At 42.9% G+C, this 20,436-nt stretch overlaps 1 protein-coding gene across 1 annotated transcript in view; it reads right to left on the bottom strand.

Moving 5' to 3' along the window:
* Positions 1–20,436, bottom strand: part of SEMA3D (semaphorin 3D) — a 177,044-nt gene that overhangs the window by 2,476 nt on the left and 154,132 nt on the right. The window contains exon 17 of the mRNA XM_081005477.1: positions 18,153–18,292. Within this exon, the coding sequence (XP_080861603.1) occupies positions 18,153–18,292 (140 nt within the window). The remainder of the gene's footprint in view (positions 1–18,152; positions 18,293–20,436) is intronic.

Raw genomic sequence — 20,436 nt, 5'->3', positions numbered from 1 at the left:
TAACCAGCATACATCTTATCTAAACTAGTTCACCTTGTGGTTGGCATCTTGTTTAAAGCAGGTTGCTGTGCCTAAAAGTTCAGCTTTCGTACACTAGAGATTTTTGGCCCAGGTGGACACTGTGCTGGCATTCTTGAAAACCCTTCTAAAGTCTATCCCATACAGAAAACATTTTCTTCATTTGGCTGCTAAGGTACCAAATACACCTTTGACATTATAACTGTCTTCTTTTGCACCAAAGGGGGGGGGGGAGATAAATTTGACTACTGTCTACACAGAGAAGGCGGGGGGAGGCGAGAAAATGGAGGAACAGAAAGCAACGGACACTGCAAGGAAACGGGAAGTGTAATATCTCATATAGTCCACTGTGCCTGCATCTGGGACAGGAATGTGTGTTTTGTTGGTGTTTGTACTGCAAACAGGAGTCATAGGGGTTAATGCAGAGACCAGGTTCACGAACAGATTACTTTGCTTCAAACTGCTGGGGTGGCATTCAGAAGCGATGGGTTTTTTCCCCCGGTTTTTAAATGCAGTTTTCCAAAATCATGCTATGAATTCATATTGAACCCTTGTCCTTTAAAATTCCAATTGGTGTCCGGGCTTGTGTGTGTGTGGTATTTTTCATATTAACAATTTCATATGTCTCAGTCACTGAGGTATTAAACAGTTTGTCTTCAAGTCTGCTAATAACATAGAATACACAGTATTAAAAATAACGGGAAAACCACAACCATCTTGTAATCGACATAAGTGCAGTAAACATTTCCTGATGTGAAAGCCAGCATTTGATTTCCTGACATTTTAACATTCAAGTAATAATTATAGTGGTTACACGACAAAAATGTCAGAATTTGTTACAGAAATGGTAGGCAATTGTCAATGAATGAAGACAAGGATGAAACGATATAATCTTGCCAAATCGGAAATGCTTAACTTGAGCAGGTCGATTCAAGCTGGTGGTCCTGATCCGGAGCAGGAAGATTGGAACAGTTAGTAGTATTTTGCAGCTGGGAAGCAGCTTCAACCCACTGCGATGTAAACTGCTTTAGATGAGATCCTATAAAAAGCGATAGGATGTATGCAATTCCTACAATGGTTTTCACAAATCATACACAGGCAGAGCAAACCAAACCCTTGATCTGCTTTGCCAGAGGAGGTTTGGAACAATTGGAGCTGCCTCTACCAGCCTCTCCCCAAATGGACAGAAGCTACTGCTGGGACTATCCCTGCTGGTGGTAGCCTCAGAAACGGTGTGGTTCATGGGCAGAGAGGGGCGAATCCTGTGAAGGCCCATGTCCTGTGACACCACAGCAGCCACAACCAGGGCTCCTTTGCTGTGCTAGCCTGGCAGCTGACAGAGAAGAGGAATTTTTCCTGCCCTCCCCACACCTCTACCCTGGTCAGTGAGAGTGGCAAGGTGGTTGCTGCAGCCATGGCTGGCCGCTCAGTTCAACCCTGCCAGAACTCTCAGTCCCAGAGGGCTGAATGGCAACTTACTCACACACTCCAAAGCAACTACTCTATTCCAAACTTAAAAATGGAAAGCGTAATGCTGGTGGTCAACAAAAGAGGTTTAAAGACTGTCTCAAGGCAAAACTAAAAAAATGTAGTATAAACGCTGACAACTGGGAAATACTGGCCTGGGAGCGCTCCAGTTAGAGAACAACCTTTACCAAAGGTGTCATGGGCTTTGAAGACACTCGAACTCAGGACACAAGGGAGAAACGTGCTAAGAGGAAGGCACGCTTGGCAAATCCACACTGTGATCAACTCCCGCCCAGAAACCAATGTCCCCACTGTGGAAGGACGTGTGGATCCAGAATTGGCCTCCACAGTCACTTACGGATTCATTGTTGAAACCGTATTTATGGAAGACAATATTACTCGGCTATGAGTGATCACCAAAGAAGAAGACGACTCACACTTTATATTGTGCTTTTCTTAAATGCTCAAAAAGATTCCCCATGGATGATCTCTGTAAGGTTGCTCAGCACAGTACCTCCCAAATTGCAAACAGAGGGCTAAGGAAGATTGGCTTGGTGACCAAGGGAATGTCTGAACCAGGGATTTCTGTCCTGGCTCCCGGCTCACAAAGATGCTCCTTTGGAAGTCTCAGTGTGTCAGGGAAAAAAATGGCTTGCAGAAGGCAGTGCAGCGTTCTTCTACTGCCACACTGAGGCCCACGGGGTGAAAAGCAGGGAGGGAAGAAAGTTCAACCTGATTCTGTAGCATGCAGCAGCAGGGACCCTTCAGAAATCTCAGCACCATGCTTGTTGTACAAGGGGACTATTCAGAGACACAGGGCTGTTGTGAAAGCTTTACTCTTTTAAAAAAAATTGAGGGCGTATGGGGAAAAGAGAGAGAGAAAGAGAAGGGAAGCTGGAAAACTGCCTGAAGCGCACATGTGCCTTTCTAGCAAACTTCAGAAGGAATATAGTGAGGAGGCATGAAGATGGCTAAATTAAATTTATTCACACTGGGTAGACTGTACACTGTTTCTTTATGTGAAAAATATGTGGACAATTCCCCCTCTCCCTCCACAATATACATACATACACAGCCTGGCTTGCTACCATGCAAACTGAACCATGGCTTGAGAGAGATCTGTGCAGCTGTCTAGATGCCACCCTGCCGACCCATTGACTGCATCACAGACCACTAGACAGCTGCTGGAAAAGGATGTGTGTATGATCCAGTAACCAAGCATGGAGCTGCCAGCCAGGGAGGGCTTCTGGCTTCAGTTTTGTCCTACCCCTCACTTGCAATGTGGCTTTGGACAATGAGATCCAGACAGAGTCAGATCCAGACCTTTAGAGGCCCTAAGCACTTAAATGATTTTGGTGCCCCCATAAATATCTACTTCAAAATAGAAACAATAATAAACTGTAAAATAAAATTGGCTTTTTGGAAACAAAACCTACAGTAAGATGGAAATTAATGTTTATTTTCGTATACTTCCACTTTATTTATATTTTTAAAAAAATCTCCAACTTTTTCGATAGACCTCCGGGGTGGCGCCATCGGCAATGGCGGACTCCCTCTGAACCTGAGGGACCAGCTCCGCGCGAAACGGGTCTTTTCCGCTGCGGCGAAGCGGGGACCCTTTTAGAAATCACAGGCGGATGAAGCCTGTGACCGTGGGACTCGGCGGGCACCCTTAGCGCCCCCCCAACCCGCAAAGGAACCCACTAACGGGCTCCGAAGCGAAGAGGGGGAAGTGGCGCAGTGCTGTGAGTCAATTGCTTTTTCCATGGAGCGAAGCCGCATAGCCGTTGCCGGAGAGCGCTGCCTTTTTCCTGGGACAATTTGGCATCTAAAATAATCACCCATGAGTACTTAAACATTGAACAATAGGACTTCAAATAAGAACTGGCGATTAGAAAGGAATTGGACTTAGAAAATTACCTTAATTTGGTACTGAAACGGGAAGGTCTAAACAGGAAGTCAGCCTTCCGTTTCCTTGTAGTCAGAAGAAAGCAAAGACAACGTAAACTAGAGCTTAGGAAATCACTTTCAAAGGATTGGTTTTCACCATTTAAAATCGTTGAACCCCCCTTCAGTAGCAGGAGAAGAAGGGGGACTTTTTGGGGGGGGGACTGTTTAAACCTGCAGAAGTGAGTTTAAAGTAAAGTAACTTTCCACCGTCCTGATCCTGGAGCGGGGTGTCAGAATTGACGTTTGAAGCTCATTGACCAGAGACAAATGTTTTTGACAGACAGTTAAAAGAAGAGTAACATTGTGATTCCACTATTTCCTTTCACATTTTAAAGGAACAAATATTGACAAAATATCTTAAAAAAAGAAACTTTGTTGCTATTGTCCTTAAAAGAAAGAACAACCAGAAGTTTTCCTCCTAGAGGGGGACTGTGAAACTGTAACTAATTCTAGGGAGCTTGCAGCTGCCACAGATTACAACCGTGGGAAAGGACTTGTGACCTTGCAGGACAATGTTTTCAGAAGCACTGTTGGGTGCTTTCTGTAAAATAAATGCCCTATTGGATCAGTTAAGCCAGAAGACGGATTTGATGACTAATGCGGCCAGAACATTTGAACAGGTAGTGGGAAACTATATGGAGCCCACCCAGGAACTTAAACAGGAGTGTGCCATGACAGAACAGTTGAGAGAAGAGGATGTTGCTGAATCTTGGGTGCCAGAAAGGGAGGAACTTTTGGCCCTGCAGGAAAATGAGCCTTTGGATTTGACAAATGAACTTGGAAAAAACCAGATTTGGAAAGATAAAGTTTGGATTGATTTGGAAATGGGGGGTTGGACTGACCCCCCTATGCAGAGATGTTTGGACTTTCCGAGTCTGGCAATGGGCCGTCAGATGTTTGGAGCTGTGGGGGCTCCCAATTTTGGAGGGAATTTGAAACATGTCTTAAAATACCACATGGAGTCTAGTCTGGACTATGGGAAAGGGGCTGATTTGTTGAAAAGGGTCAAAAACACTACCAAGCTGGAGTTCCCACGAGTGAAAGGAAAATATGGAGAAAAGCTGCGGAAGGGACATGGAAGAGACTTGAAGGCCTCGGATATAAGATCACCAGGTTAATGTGCCAGACTAATGGGATAAAAAGGACTGACAAACCCGGGACCAGGAGGAAGGGACGCTGGAAGAAGATTGGATTGTTCTTATTTCTTTTTTCTATCATTAGGAATGTTTTATAAAATTGATGAATGTTAGAAAAATGTTGAAATGAAATTACTTGGCTCTTGTAAAAATGTTTAAAGAATTAGGTAAAAAGGTAATGGTTATGAGAAGTTGGTAAAAATAAGATTTAAGTCTTAAGCTTTAAGGTTTTTTATAAGATAAGATGAAAATAGAGTAAGGTAATGTAATGACAGAATACTATGAATTATGGAAAGGATTTGCTATGACAACTATTAATCAAGGTACAAGAAAAGGGAGGAGGAGGAGGTCATAGAAAGAAGGTAATGAAAGTGGAGAATTTGAAAATGATGGTGTTTTTTTTCTGTTTTGTCTTTTTTCTTTGTAATTTTCAAAAAAAATCTTTTTTCAATAAAAATCATTTAAAAAAAATTCCACCTTTTTCTAATTGCAGAATCTTTGATCAGATCCTCAAAACTAATCTTGCGCCACACATCTGCTTCTATACATAGTAGAGATACGACGCCCAGCCTGCCTTGCTGCCAAGTTGTTCTGTTGGGATTTTTAATATTCTTCACCTGAGAAAATGGAAGCTCAGCTGAGCAATTTGAGTCCATTAATGTTAAAAATATACAAAAGAAAATGTCTTCATTTGGAAAGGCACTCAATATTGTCTTCTACAATTATTCTGTAAAGTTCAGCATGACTGAATCCTATTTTTCACATTTTTTTGTGGCACTGAACTTATGATGCACATATGAGTGGAAGTGCTGAAGCTTAGCTGAGAAATCAGTGTTCAAGTCCTATGGGGAAGCATCAATCAGTGTCAGCAGGACTCGAACCCATGTCACAGCATGTGGATACAGGCTGAGGCCCCCTTGTGTCATGTGATGAAATGAACTTAGTTACTGCCCACCACCACATGAGAAAACAACAACAACACTGTCCTAATAAACTTAACAGAATCACACTTTCATTGTAAATTAACACATCAATTGCCTCCAAAATCTTTGCTGTTAATATTTTGCTCCCCGCCAGAAAACAAAGAAAAGTTATCTCCAAAATTCTTGCCAAGGCCTTTAAAAAACCTCCACATTTGGAGAAATCCCCTCCCAAAATCTGGCAACTGAGCGTTGCTGCATTCACTCTCAGTGGACGCCTGAATGATCCCATGAGCCTCAGTGGACCGTGGGGAAATTTACCAGTTACCAAATTCTAATTTTGTTATAATCTCTATTTTAACTATATTAATAATAATAATAATAATAATAATAATAATAATAATAATACGGGTATATAACGTTTTCATTTATTGCTGGAGCCTTTTTTTGCGGGACCTGGTTCAGCTGCTCTGTACGTCCCATGGTAAATATGGCAATGCAAATTTTCTGTGGTGCCCCCCCATCCTTTGATGCCCTAAGCCAGGGGTCAGCAACCTTTTTCAGATGCCTCAGACCATGTGGTGGGCCAGACTATATTTTTTTTGGGGGGGAATGAACAAATTCCTATGCTCCACAAATAACCCAGAGATACATATTAGATAAAAGGACACATTCTACTCATGTAAAAACACACTGATTCCCAGACCGTCCGTGGGTCGGATGGAAAAGGCGATTGGGCCGCATTCGGCCCACGGGCCTTAGGTCGCCTACCCCTGCCCTAAGCACTTAAAATTTAAGTGCTTATTTTACTTAATGGTTAAGCCAGCCCTGGATCCAGAGCCCCCAGATTATTAGCCAGCGGCCACAGGAGAGAGTTGGGGGAGAGTTATGTAGCTGCATAGATCTCTCCAGCTGAAGTTCATGAGTCTTGAGAGTGCTTACCTTTGCCTGGATTGAACCCAAACTGTGTAGAAAGGGAAGTTTTGAAAAGGACCTACCTCTTCAAATAAAGTAGAGAGCATTATTGATCTGTTAAATATTGTGGCTCCTATCTGTATCTTCTTTCACTAAGCTTAAGCCAAGTAATGCAATTCAATGTTAATAAGGAAACATCTTAAGGGATATTTTTGTGCACAATTTCTTCTTGTGGGGCAGCTCATCTAATTTAGTGATCTGTTACTTATTATCCTTTCTTCTCTTTCCTTGGTTAAATTCCTCTCCCTGGTTTCTCATTTATCCATTTTGTAGGATTGTAAATGTATGGAAGTGAGAGCTGGACCATAAAGAAGGCTGATCGCCGAAGAATTGATGCTTTTGAATTATGGTGCTGGAGGAGACTCTTGAGAGTCCCATGGACTGCAAGAAGATCAAACGCATCCATTCTTAAGGAAATCAGCCCTGAGTGGTCGCTGGAAGGACAGATCGTGAAGCTGAGGCTCCAATACTTTGGCCACCTCATGAGAAGAGAAGACTCCCTGGAAAAGATCCTGATGTTGTGAAAGATTGAAGGCACAAGGAGAAGGGGACGACAGAGGACAAGATGGTTGGACAGTGTTCTCGAAGCTACAAATATGAGTCTGACCAAACTGCGGGAGGCAGTGGAAGACAGGAGTGCCTGGCGTGCTCTGGTCCATGGGGTCACGAAGAGTCGGACACGACTAAACGACTAAACGACTAAACAACAACAACAAAGGATTGTAAATCAGTAGCGTTCTGGGCTGAACATGACCAGGGAGCGATTGAATTTGTATATGCATCCCAGAAATGAAAATAATAATAATAATAATAATAATAATAATATCTTTATTGTCATTGCCCCCTTCGGGGACAACGAAATTACTTGACTGCTCCATAAAAACACTAATTAATCAATACAGTATAATACAGCAAGGGAGATTAGATGACTTTCAAAGTCCGGGCTTCCCATTCAGGGCCGAGATCGCTCTGGAGAAGAAGCTGTTCTTAAGACGGCTCATTCTTGTCTTCATCGTCCTGTATCTCCGTCCCGACGGCACGAGCTCGAAGAGACAGTGACCAGGATGCGATGGATCTTTTACTATGTCCAATGCCTTCCTATGGCACCTTGTGGCATAAATCTGCTCTAAGGTGGAGAGTGGGCAGCCAACAATGCTCTCTGCTGCCTTAACAACCCTGCACAACCCCATCCTGTCCTGGGTAGTACAGCTTCCGTACCACACACATAAGCCATAAGTGAGCACGCTCTCAATGGCACAGTGATAGAAGGCAAGCAGCAGTTTCTGCGGAAGATGGTTTTTCCTTAGTATTCTCAAAAAGTACAGTCTCTGCTGCGCCTAAGACATTATAGCTAAGGAACTCTTAGTCTGGAAAAGGAGGCTTACAAAACTCTGCAGTAGCACTGGTAAAGTGAATGCTACCCTTTGTGTGTGGTTTTCCCCAAGGAAGAATCACGACACATTGATGTATCATCTAATAACAAAGGAAAAATGTTAACTTCATCCAAATAGACATTTATCCTGCTCTATCTGATTAAAACTCATACAAGTAAGTGGCCAAGATTTATTTAATTGAGTGACAGCCCTAAAGGAAACTAATGAATCAATAATGATTGCACTGTTGCCTCAGCTAATATTTACAAGCATTTCAGTGAAAAGAGGAATAGAAAGAGATAAGATTTGATCTAGTGGGTTGGAAGAATCCAAGGGACAGCCTGAGTGAGATAAACACAGGACCAAGAAATCTGGACTTGACAGCCATTTGATGTATGAAGGTAGCATGGATGATAACATTAAGGCAAGTGGGAAATAATTAACAGAAGAGGGTCGTGCTGGATGAGACCAAGGCCACTGAGTCTAGAACCCTTCTTCCAATCAGCCAGAAGTTTTTGGGAAGTCATCAAGGAATGAACATGATAGAGCATTCTTGGGCGTTAAGAGATCTGATGAACATGGAACGTCTATTAAGCTCCTATTGTTATTGGCTGTTGATAGGCCGACCCTGCATGAACTTGTTTCATCTTACAAAGCCAGCTTTTGCCAATGAATTCCACAGGTCAAATATATGTTACTAGGGTCTGTGACCCTATTCACTCTGTTTGTCAACCGCCCTATCATTCCTCACACATTAACCCCCTACAGCACCCCTGCTACTATTCAACTACTATATTTATATGCGATAACTCCCCATCTCATTTTTCGCTTACGATGGATAAAACAGTCTTGGTTACAACCTGTTTTGGAGGCTTGTTCACAGATTATAGAGGCAAATTCAGGCTCACCAACAAGCATACACTTAAGAGAGAACTGCAACTGATGAAACACATGTGATGCGGTCCCATTTTAGAATAAAAAGAAGGCTACTGTGTTAAATGGTCCTGAATTGTGGTTGCCCTATCATATCTATCTATCTATCTATCTATCTATCTATCTATCTATCTATCTATCATCTATCTATCTATCTATCTATCATCTATCTATCTATCTATCTATCTATCTATCTATCTATCTATCTATATTTCATCTATCTATCTATCTATCTGTCATCAATCTATCTATCTATCTATCTATCTATCATCTATCTATCTATCAATCATCTATCTATCTATCATCTATCTATCTATCTATCTATCTATCTATCATCTATCATCTGTCTATTATCTTATGACAGGATGAAATGATGACTGATTTGGGCAACGCTTCACTGCTGTCTTCCTCTCCCGCCTTTATTTCTTTCGTATCCTGCTTGCCCAGAGGTTCAGCCCTCATTCTGCCTTTCCTCTTTATTTTACACCCTTCTCAGGACTCTGGAGTTTCATAAACACCTGACATCTCATTACTTGCTACTAGATCTTTAACCTTTCACACAGATGCTTAATTTGTACCAGTTTCTGGGAGGCAGATGAAAAATGGTCCCTTAAATTCAGAGAACAGACAGAAAAGGTGGGTACAAAGACAACTGCATCACATTATTGATTTTGTTTTGTTTGGATGGCTTTCATTCCCTTTCTGTATCAGTTCCAGTGGGTTACTGACATAATTGAGCTGTTTAAAGACTATATAGGGCATTCTTCATTTTATAGAGATTTAGTTTTCAGTCTTATATTTTAAAAAAAAAATATTCCAACAGTCTTGGAGCAACAAGTGATATTCCAACATATGTGGGAAAAGGCACTTTTAAAGGTGTTTGAGCCGCTTCATATGCGTATACTCTGTGAGAACTTACATTTTTAACTGCCCTCATTCTCAAGAACAAGAGCTATAATACACATTTCTATGAAAACTCCTGTATTTCACCATAGTTACCCATAGTTATATGCACTTACCTGGGAGTAAGCACCGTTGAATTCAGTGAGGCATATGAATAGGCATGTATAGGATTTCACTGCTTGCCATATTGAACTAACTGGATCCAAAGCTGGTGGAACTTACAGCCATGTTTGGTGGAACGTGGCTGAAAAAGCCCGCTTCATGTATATACATAGTTTCATATACATATTGGGTGCAATCAAGTCATGAAGAAGGGCCAATCCAAACAATCATTTTTACCTAAAGATGCTTCCCAGGCAGCCCCAGGGACAAATTCCCGCAGAGAACCTTCTCCCTAAAATGAGGGCTCCAAGATACAGGTGCAACTTTGGGGTGGATTCCTGAAACGGCCCCTTTCCAGCTCCCATGATCATGAGCCCCACACCAAGAAATGAGAGCTCAAACAGTATTGCTGGAACAAGACATTCTCTGAACTGAGACATCCTTGGGGACCATTGCAGAGAGAGCAGGAAACCATATGGCCCAGCCACTGCACTGTTGGATCTGTCTTAGGCCAGTTTTCTGTCTCCAATAACGGAAATAATAATAGAGAATCATAGAACTATATAATTGTGGAGTTGGAAGGGACCCCAAGAGTCATCTAGCCCAAAATAATAATAATAACGATATTATATATACAGAGCGGTAAGCCAACAATGCTGCTCTGTTACATGTTTCTAGTCCCTAGTATTTAGTTTTAAATTGCATCTATGCTTGCATGCTCTCTTTAATAATTGCAGCTGCAGACTGTTTGTAGACCTACACTCGGTGCACCTTTTTTGGGGGGGTGGGATCCTATCTTATTTACTGGCCACCACTATTCCTTGAGGGAATATGTTTCCTAATTCCTAATTTGTCTTCCCTGAACCTTGCAATTGCCAATCATTTTTGAGACTGGAATGCATTTGTCTCATAAATTAAGTATGCATTATGTCCAGCTCTCACTTCCATACATTACAACTGGTTTTCCCAGTAGTGATTTATGGAAATGAGAGCTGGACCATCAAGAAGGCTGATCACCGGAGAATTGATGCTTTTGAATTCTGGTGCTGGAGGAGACTCTTGAGAGTCCCATGGACTGCAAGAAGATCAAACCTATCCATTCTGAAGGAAATCAGCCCTGAGTGCTCACTGGTAGGACAGGTCCTGAAGCTGAGGCTCTAATACTTTGGCCACCTCATGAGAAGAGAAGACCCTGATGCTGGGAAAGATGGAGGGCACAAGGAGAAGAAGACGACAGAGGACGAGATGGTTGGACAGCATTCTCGAAGCTACTAACATGAGTTTGACCAAACTGCGGGAGGCAGTGGAAGACAGGAGTGCCTGGCGTGCTCTGGTCCATGGGGTCACGAAGAGTTGGACACAACTAAACAGCTAAACAACAATGTTAGAATAATTACAAAGGACTAAAATACCATTTATTTTAACTGCCTTCTTCAGTCTAAATTGGAGAGTCATATTTAAGTATTCTGGACAGAAAGCCTTGAAGCAGTGAAGAAAGAAATTAACAGAGGATGCAAAACTGTGCATACAATCCGGCTAGGTCAGCGCCACTTGCCCTTTGTGGATGGTGTGCTTTGAAAGCTCCCATCATTACAAACCGCAGCAGCTCTTCCACTGTTAAAATATTGCACCTGTCTGTGAGGAGAGAGTGGCTTCAAAGGCTGCTTTCCTTCATTAATCAACAAAAGCGCTGGAGGTAAAATAAAGGCTACAAGCAGGTTAAATGCAATGTGGAAACAAAAAGCAAGCATGCATTTTTGCTAGGGCAAACGGAGAATTCTTTTTGGAAAACATTTTTGCTTTCATCTCTAAGGCCATTCTGAAACTCACCCTATATTTTGAGGTCAAAAGTAGGTAGCTGTGTTGCTAATAACATTAATATGCATCATTTCTAAATCACTCAGACTTTTTCAAGCCCCTCATCCAACAATCTCAGGAATGCTTGTCATTATCACCAGCACTTCTTAATATAACCAATCAAATTTAACAATGCAGTGTGAAAGTTTTTCAAGTTATGCCAAACAGTTTTTGAGTTACACAAGGAACAAAAAAAATGAAAAGGGAGAAAAATAATATTTATGTCATTTGGTTCTCTTGTTTCTGTACCAAACACATTTCTAAAATTAATCTCTAGCCTTCCTGATAGACAAACACATTTTTTCTTTTCTTCTACTATCTGCCGCAAAACGGACCTGTGAGTTCAATTAGCTTACTGCTGGAGATGGAATAGAATAACTGTTGGGTTTTTTGTTTTTTGTATTTTCAAAGGGAAATACAATGCCTTCTAATTAAGGGAGACTTTTTCCATAAAAGCTCTGGGGTTGCCCTTGAAGACTGTCTAGAGGCTGCAGCTAGTGTACAATGTAGCTGCTAGGCTGGCAAGTCGGGCAACCTGATCGGATCATGTGCCATTGGTCCGAAAGCATGGCATTGGCTGCCAGGGAGCTGCTGGGCCTAATTCACGGTACAACATGCAAAACTCTAAAAGTACCTAAAAGAATGCCTTGCCCAGCATAAACCATCTTGGACTCTATGATCAACAAGTGAGGCCTTGGTGGTTGTGCCCAGTTGGCATTGATTCATGACAAGGCCTTTTCAGTGGTAGCTGCCCATTTGAAAACAGTCCTGTTTATCTGGGCATTTGGTGGCTGGAGGACACTGTTCCTGATGACCATGAAATTATGGTATGAAAGAATGTTTATGACTGTAACTCTTTCTAGAATATTTTAACTGATTTATAATACTTTAATTTAAAAAAAAATATGTCAATGAGTTTGACACTTTGGGCTCCTTTGAGGGGAAGGGCAAGATATAAACTCAATTAATTAGGCCAACAAGGACTATCCATTACTACCCTGAAATAATCTGTTGATAGGCCTCAACACTGTGTCCTTGCTCATAGAAATTCTTGCATACATTGAGGTGTTTTCCCAAAGGACCCGTGGCACCAGTTGTAGACTACCATGATTTCATGTGACTACGATTCTTGCTGCTCCAATTCCTATGTTTCCACATGAAGGTTGCACTGGCAGAGTAACTCCCAGTGTATTGGAAATGTTCTCTAGTTAGTTTGCTATTGTGAACAGTGCTGTCACCAGATGCATACAGGCCGCTCATAACTCTTGCAGTACAAATTCCAAATTCCAGATGCTGTTTCAATCCTTGGAAACTAGCAATGTTGGCCACACCATTCACTGCAACTAGGAAACAGCCAAGAAGGCGGAGTACTGGCCTAGAGGAATTGCCAGTCACATCTAATGCAACCATTTTGTTCTTGTGATCCATGACTATTTCCACAAAATGTTCTAATTGAGTTTTCTGCTCAAGGCAATAATAAATAAGGAACCTCAGAAACGGTAACTAACAAAATCCAGGAGGCCATTACCAAGTGAAACATCCTTTCACATACATGGGCATCCACCCATCCATGTTTTTGAAAAGCCCTGCCAATATCCCATCATCATGCCACTTTTCCCAGCTGTGAATTTTACTAACTGTTTAGCAAGCGCAGGACTCAACTCACCATTACTGAACTCTGCAATTGCGGTTGCCAACTAGATTTTACTGCCACTGCCCAATTCCAAACAACATGAAACAGATACATGGAAAAATAGCAGATTACTGATGGAGCAGGTGAGAAAAAAACTTGTTCTGACTCAGTTCCATCTGGCCAACTGTAAACGTGGAGGAATGGAAGGAGTAACAGGAACTCGCAGTTGTCATTTCAAGAATACGGCTTGTCACATATCCTGGAAATGCACACGGCTGTTTGGCAAAGCAAGAGTCCCATGGGATTCTGTGTTGGGGCCAATCAAATGCAAGGTGGGCTTAGATTTTATATATTCACAAGAGGCCCTTTTGAAGAAACGAATAAAAAAATCAGAGCTTCTTTTTTTTGGCCCTGCCACTCATCATGTCTGCAAAATAACTTAATGAGGAATAAATAAATAGAAGTGCATAAGATGCATTATAGCTTCATCATCATCATCATCATCATTTTATTTGTATGCTGCCTTTCCATAGTTAAAACAATGCTCAAGGCGGCTTACAACATGGCAAGATTTAGATAATTACCAACATAACAAAAGTCATAAACAATAAATAAGGTAAAGGTAAAGGGACCCCTGACCATTAGGTCCAGTCGGGGCCAACTCTGGGGTTGCGGCGCTCATCTCGCTTTATTGGCCGAGGGAGCCGGCGTACAGCTTCCGGGTCATGTGGTCAGCATGACTAAGCCGCTTCTGGCAAACCAGAGCAGCGCACGGAAATGCCGTTTACCTTCCCGCCGGAGCGGTACCTATTTATCTACTTGCACTTTGACGTGCTTTCGAACTGCTAGGTTGGCAGGAGCAGGGACCGAGCAACGGGAGCTCACCCCGTCGCGGGGATTCGAACCGCCGACCTTCTGATCGGCAAGCCCTAGGCTCTGTGGTTTAACCCACAGCGCCACCCGCGTCCCATAAACAATAAATAAAACACATTAAAAAGTACACAACAAAAGGGGGGAAAAACCAATTTCCACATAAATCATAATATCTAAAACTAAGAATACAGCACTATGAACAAGTAATGTCACGGATGTTATTAAGATTAATTCATCTCTCTCACCTCTCCCACAACCTACATAGTTCCTGTGATAAGTCAGTGACTAACTTTCAAACCACAGGAACAAACACACCCTTCATTCAACAACACTGGAATGAGAGTGCCAAGCAACTGACTCGTGACCCTTTTAAAAAAATCTTCAGACTGCAGGGAGCTGGACTCCCACTGGCGACAGAATGACCTGGTGACAGCTCCAGGACCAGCGGAGATCCTGTTCACTCCCCACACCCTGCTCTGACTGGAAGTGGGATTCCAAAGCATGACCTCAAAGGTGAAGACCAGGGAGGCATCCTGCTGGGCCCAATGCCTGCTAACCAAATCTGGATTTTGCCCTCTCCTTCCCCTCAGGAAACAGTATTGCATGTCACCGTGAACGACACATGACCCTTCTGTTTCTGGTGTGACATTTACAAGATCCGCTGAAACATCACAGCAGCTATTAGAGCACTTCACTTGGTAGTATCCCGGGCACAATGTGCAAAAAGGTGGCATCATCATCCTGAAATATGGTAGCCTTTAAGATGATATATTTTTAAGAAGAAGCAAGGTTACAAAAGGAGAGGGAAGTGTGTGAGAGGGAGAAAGGGATGAAGAAAGACTGAAAGCAAGGAAAGTTGTTTAAATAAATGGGAAGAAACTGTGACTTTACGAAGAGTAAGGCTGAGTACACACCATACGTTTAAAGCACATTTACAGCACATGACTTCCCTAAAGAATCTCAGGGCTTATCCACATCTATGTCTGCCCCTCCGTTTGTGCCCAGGAAACCTGTGCTCAGCCGGAACAAATGGCAATTGGGTTTTCCACAGACTGAGCTCTAAGGGGCAGGTTTTCTAGGGGGGGGGGGGGGACCTTTTTTCTGGTTTTGCAGAAAGGCAAAACCCCTCAGAGCTGTGCGTAGGAAGCATGGAAGAAGCAGAAAACTGATTGGATCCCTGCTTTCTAGGCATGAGACAAGCGGAAATGTGGAAAAGCCCTAATTGTAGGTGCTTTTCAGCATTTTCCCAGCACTTAAGACTGCAATACATTGGTACCTTGGTTTGCATACGTCTTGGTTTGCATACATTTTGGATTACAAACACGTCAAACCCGGAAGTGTGTGTCCCGGTTTGCAAACTTTTTTTGGATTGCAACCCATTTTTGTATTTTTTGGGAGGGATTACGAACAAATTTTTTTGGAGGCCCCATTGGCAAAAGCACACCTTGGATTACAACCTGTTTTGGTTTACAAATGGACCTCTGTAATGGATTATGGTTGTAAACCAAGGTACTACTTTTAACCTTGGGGTAATGTATTTCTGGGGACGCGGGTGGCGCTGTGGTGTAAACCACTGAGCCTTGGGCTTGCTGATTGGAATGTCAGCGGTTCGAATCCCCACGATAGGGTGAGCTCCCGTTGCTCGGTCCCAGCTCCTGCCATCCCAGCAGTTTGAAAGCACGCCAAAAAGTGCAAGTAGATAAATAGGTACCACTCCGGCGGGAAGGTAAACGGTGTTTCTGTGCACTGCTCTGGTTTCGGTGTTCCGTTGCACCAGAAGTGGCTAACTCATGCTGGCCACATGACCCAGAAAAACTGTCTGCGGACAAATGCCAGCTCCCTCGGCCTGTAAAGCGAGATGAGCACCACAACCCCAGAGTCGTTCGCGACTGGACTTAACTGTCAGGGGTCCTTTACCTTTTTAATGCATTTTTACAGCTATAGGGATTAAGTGTGCTCAGCCAAACATTGTGAAAATGCCACAGCCTCCTGCTGGACAGCCCATTGCATCACAATTTACCAGCAATATGCTTTTATTTTATTTTTAAATTCTGATTTCAGGCATTGTTGTGTCCCCTGTTACACATTGTAGTGCAGAAACTACCAATCAGTGCTGGTTAAGTTCTAAAGACAGCCAGGCTCTTTGCTTCCTAAGTCCAGACCCAACTTCACTCCTTTTAAATTCCTTGATGGTTGTGTTCCATAGCTCCACAGCAAAACACAGGTGGCAGGGGCTAAATCCCAGTTTGGATCACAGGCATCAGCATTTAAAAGGATCTCAGAAAGCAGCATTATGAAGTACTCCTACTCGAGAATTTGGAGGGGTGTGGATAGCCAGGACAGATAATGCTGGGCCAGATGTATAATTAGTTTACCTGGTAATGATTGTAATAAAGATTTGATTGATTGATTGAATTAGTCGAGCTCAGTCTAATACAACTCCAGATGTGCAAAACGGTGCCTACTTCTCTACCCATTTGTTGTGCAATACTGGTTATTAGGGGACACGGGTGGCACTGTGGGTTAAACCACAGAGCCTAGGACTTGCTGATCAGAAGGTCAGCGGTTCAAATCCCCACAACGGGGTGAGCTCCCGTTGCTCAGTCCCAGCTCCTGCCAACCTAAGAGTCCGAAAGCACATCAAAGTGCAAGTAGATAAATAGGTACCACTCTGGTGGGAAGGTAAACAGCGTTTCCGTGCACTGCTCTGGTTCGCCAGAAGCGGCTTAGTCATGCTGGCCACATGACCCGGAAGCTGTATGCCGGCTCCCTCAGCCAATAAAGCGAGATGAGCGCCACAACCCCAGAGTCGGCCACGACTGGACCTAATGGTCAGGGGTCCCTTTACCTTTACCTTACTGCTTATTAGAGTGCTTAGCCAACACAATTAAAAATGGGGGTGGCATCCATCTCTGCTGTTCTTTTCATCCCATTCTATACATGGCAATAGAGTTTATTTTATGGAATTATGTTTATAAATTATTAAATACATACACCCCCCCCCAGGAGTACACAAATGCATAATTCAGGGCCTAAAAGTCCTAATACAGGTTCCATCATGTTCCAGCATAACTTCTAAGATCACCCAAGAACATCATCTGCACATTATAATTTTTTTGCAATGTACCACAGAGGAACACAGTGAAATACTCTTGGTGGTTTCCCCTCAACTGTAAAACAAAACAAAACAAAACAAAACCCTTTGCTGAATGCTTTGCCCCAAAGATCCCCCAAAGTCTGCCTCTGCATGTTTTCCAAAAGCACCATGAGAATTTTTGATATTTTGATAGGTTTACAGTAGGCAAGGACATGATTGTATGAATACTGAATACATGCTTTATGTTATGAGATGGGCTTAGCGATGTTAAATTCTCGAGAATAATCTTTTGGAGATTATTCTCGAGAATTTAACATCACTAAATGTTATGCTCATTGCGTAAAAAGCAAGCCAGGTTCCAACTGCTCAGAGTTTCAGAGGCTCCCCAGAGACCAGCAGTGAAAGCCGCAGGGGATCAAAAGCCTTTCTTTCAGCTTCTGTTGTTTATCTATGCTCATCTCTTGAGAGGTTAATTGTCTGGGCTTCTCCCCCTCCCAACCCCTGGGGAAAAGGAGTTTCCAGAGGAGATGTATGCACAGATAAACAATGAATGGAGAAAGGTGGCCAGCATCTCTGTGACCGTTTTCAGTCATCTCTGCATGATTTGTTTGAACATGACTTATACGTGGTTCCTGTGATGAGCCCAGCATTTAGCCTGGATGGAAGAATTGCAGTGCGTGCGAACATTACAGTGAATATCCAAAACTCCATGCGTAATGTTAAAAGGAAGGCTGCTAATTGCACAGGGATTGTCTTCTTGGTCTTGATATTCCATTGTGGTATTATTGGAGCATTCCCAAGTATGTGAGCTGAGGCAAGGGAGACCATATTTGTTCGTTCTATTAACCCCTGCCTTTGACCATGGAATTAGAAGTTTTCCAGAGGGAAAATACATTCTTAATGATGGTATCTTACCTCTTCCTCGTGATCTTCTCCAGAGCGCTGAATGAACCACCTGATGGAAGCTTGCTGGGACTTTGGAATACATTCTAGGAACGTCGAATTAAATTCGATGCCAAAAATCACCTTTTCATCAGTGGTTTCATGACTAATGCCTGGAACGCAAACATGGTACAGAAGATTAACCCTGCCCTGATTTCTTAAAGTGAAGGGAAAACATAGCTGATGCAGAACAGATGGTAGAGCAGCGCATGGACTGTGAAGGGAAACAAGAGGCACCTCAGGTTTAGCACAACACACGATGGTTCAACCTGGTGCATAACGGTGTATAACAGTGCTATTTAAGGCTGAATTGGTCACTTCCTTTCAATTAAACCACTGATGGAATCAGAATCTGATCTATAGCCTTTCTTAGAGGAATTCTTCTCTATTTAATGAGACTGGGAACCGTGAGGAGGATACAGTGACCTTGCTGGCAGGCAGCTAGCTCCAGGAAGAGGGTTAACAGAAGGACTGCTACAGACTTCCTTAGAGGCAAAGTTGCCAGGGACATCATCTGGAATCTGAACTCTAAATTTGCCCCACCACTGAAAAGTAAGCATTTGGGGCACCCATCCCAGAACTAAGTTCCTTCCCTGGGAGAAATCTTAGACTTTCTGAAGCAGCTCACAAATAATAAATGCACTTCTTAACAAACATAACTAGCAAAGATAACTAATAAATCAATGCAAACGTTTTTTCAGCTTAAGCTATTCAAGGTTACCTGGAAGACGAACAGACTATACAGTGGTACCTCGGGTTACAGATGCTTTTGGTTACAGACGCTTCAGGTTACAGACTCCGCTAACCCAGAAATAGTACCTCAGGTTAAGAACTTTGCAAACTAACAAACTATCACTTCATCACTCTCTGAAGTGATGATTCAACAACAAGCCTTAGACAGAAGAGGGACTCAGGGCCAGAATCTGTGGATTTTTTCTGCTCTGGGTGGGAATGCACACAGTCAGGACACTGAGGAGTGATTGGTACCAGCCTTGAGTGCCACCTGACCTGAATCACAGGATATAGCAATGGATACGCTAAACTTTTGGGATATCTCCCTGCTACCATTGTGCTGGAAGAAGCCCATCCTGGGCACAAGGCTTGACATGCCTTGTCTTCACCTTCCACCCTGTTCTTCCTTCAAGAACTCCCCATAGTCACATGGTGTTGTAAGATTTTGAGTTTGTACAGGAGGATGTTAACAGAGCCAGATGTTCTGCTGCAGACTTCTATTAATAGTCAGGGGCAAAGTAGCCAGAAGCATTTCTCTGTTAGGGATATTTCAGGCTGAGTAAAGCTAGGGAACAGTTGCCTTCTTCATCCTGATTCCATCCCTCCAACCACAAGGAGCAGGCAAACTGTGTGAGGGTGGGAGTAAATGAAATGTCTTTCTAGCCCTCCATCTATGCTCTGCTTGCATACATTTGTAAATAAACACAAATATTGCAAAATGCAATCAGCTTCCTGTGGCATCCTTCCAAATGAAACCAAACTTGCTTAAATACTTTTTGCCTGGAACTTCTCCCCATTTGGGAAGATGAGGAGGGAGAAAAAACCTGCTTCGTAGATGTCTCCCACTGAGGCAGATTAGAGACCCATACTTGCACCTGGGCTTCCATCTAAGCCAAGTCTCTGGGCAAAGGCCAAGGTGAAAAGAACAGGCCCACATACAGCCATGAACAAAGCCTGTACCATGCAGATCAGAAGACGTTAAATGTGGCTCTTATATGAGGAATTCCATTCCCACAGTCCATAACTGCACGGTGCTTTATTTTGTGTCAACTCCTATCAGTCTACAGGACAAAGTCAATTGGCTCATTCCAGAAAGAGAACTTATTGTTTCCTTGGGTCACTGCTTACACTCTCAAAGTAGCAGCACAGAAAGCAGCAGCCCTCATTCACCCTGTCTGTACTCGGGTCCATTTGATGGCCCTTAATTTTAGTTTACAGCAGAGCTCTAACTTGAAATAACTGAGGAGCAATTGAAAACAGTTGCTCTTCCTGGATCAAATAATAAACCAAATGTGTGTTCGGGGCAGGGGACCCTATTGTTTTGTTTAAGAAAGGAAAACAAAATACCCTGTTGAACATTTAAAACGTTACGTTATGTTGTCACAGAAATTTCATCTTAACCACAAGACAGCAGTACCAGTTGCCAGGGGAGTAAGCCAGACCACTTGGCAAGCCCATCAGTGTCCATAGTGGTGGGAGACAGTAGGCCGTTGTTAAGAAGAGGATTGTTTAATTAGCAAGGAAG

Source organism: Podarcis pityusensis (assembly GCF_964106645.2).
Source record: "Podarcis pityusensis genome assembly, chromosome: 5".
Lineage (NCBI taxonomy): Eukaryota > Metazoa > Chordata > Lepidosauria > Squamata > Lacertidae > Podarcis > Podarcis pityusensis.
This window is presented reverse-complemented; position numbering and strand designations above follow the sequence as displayed.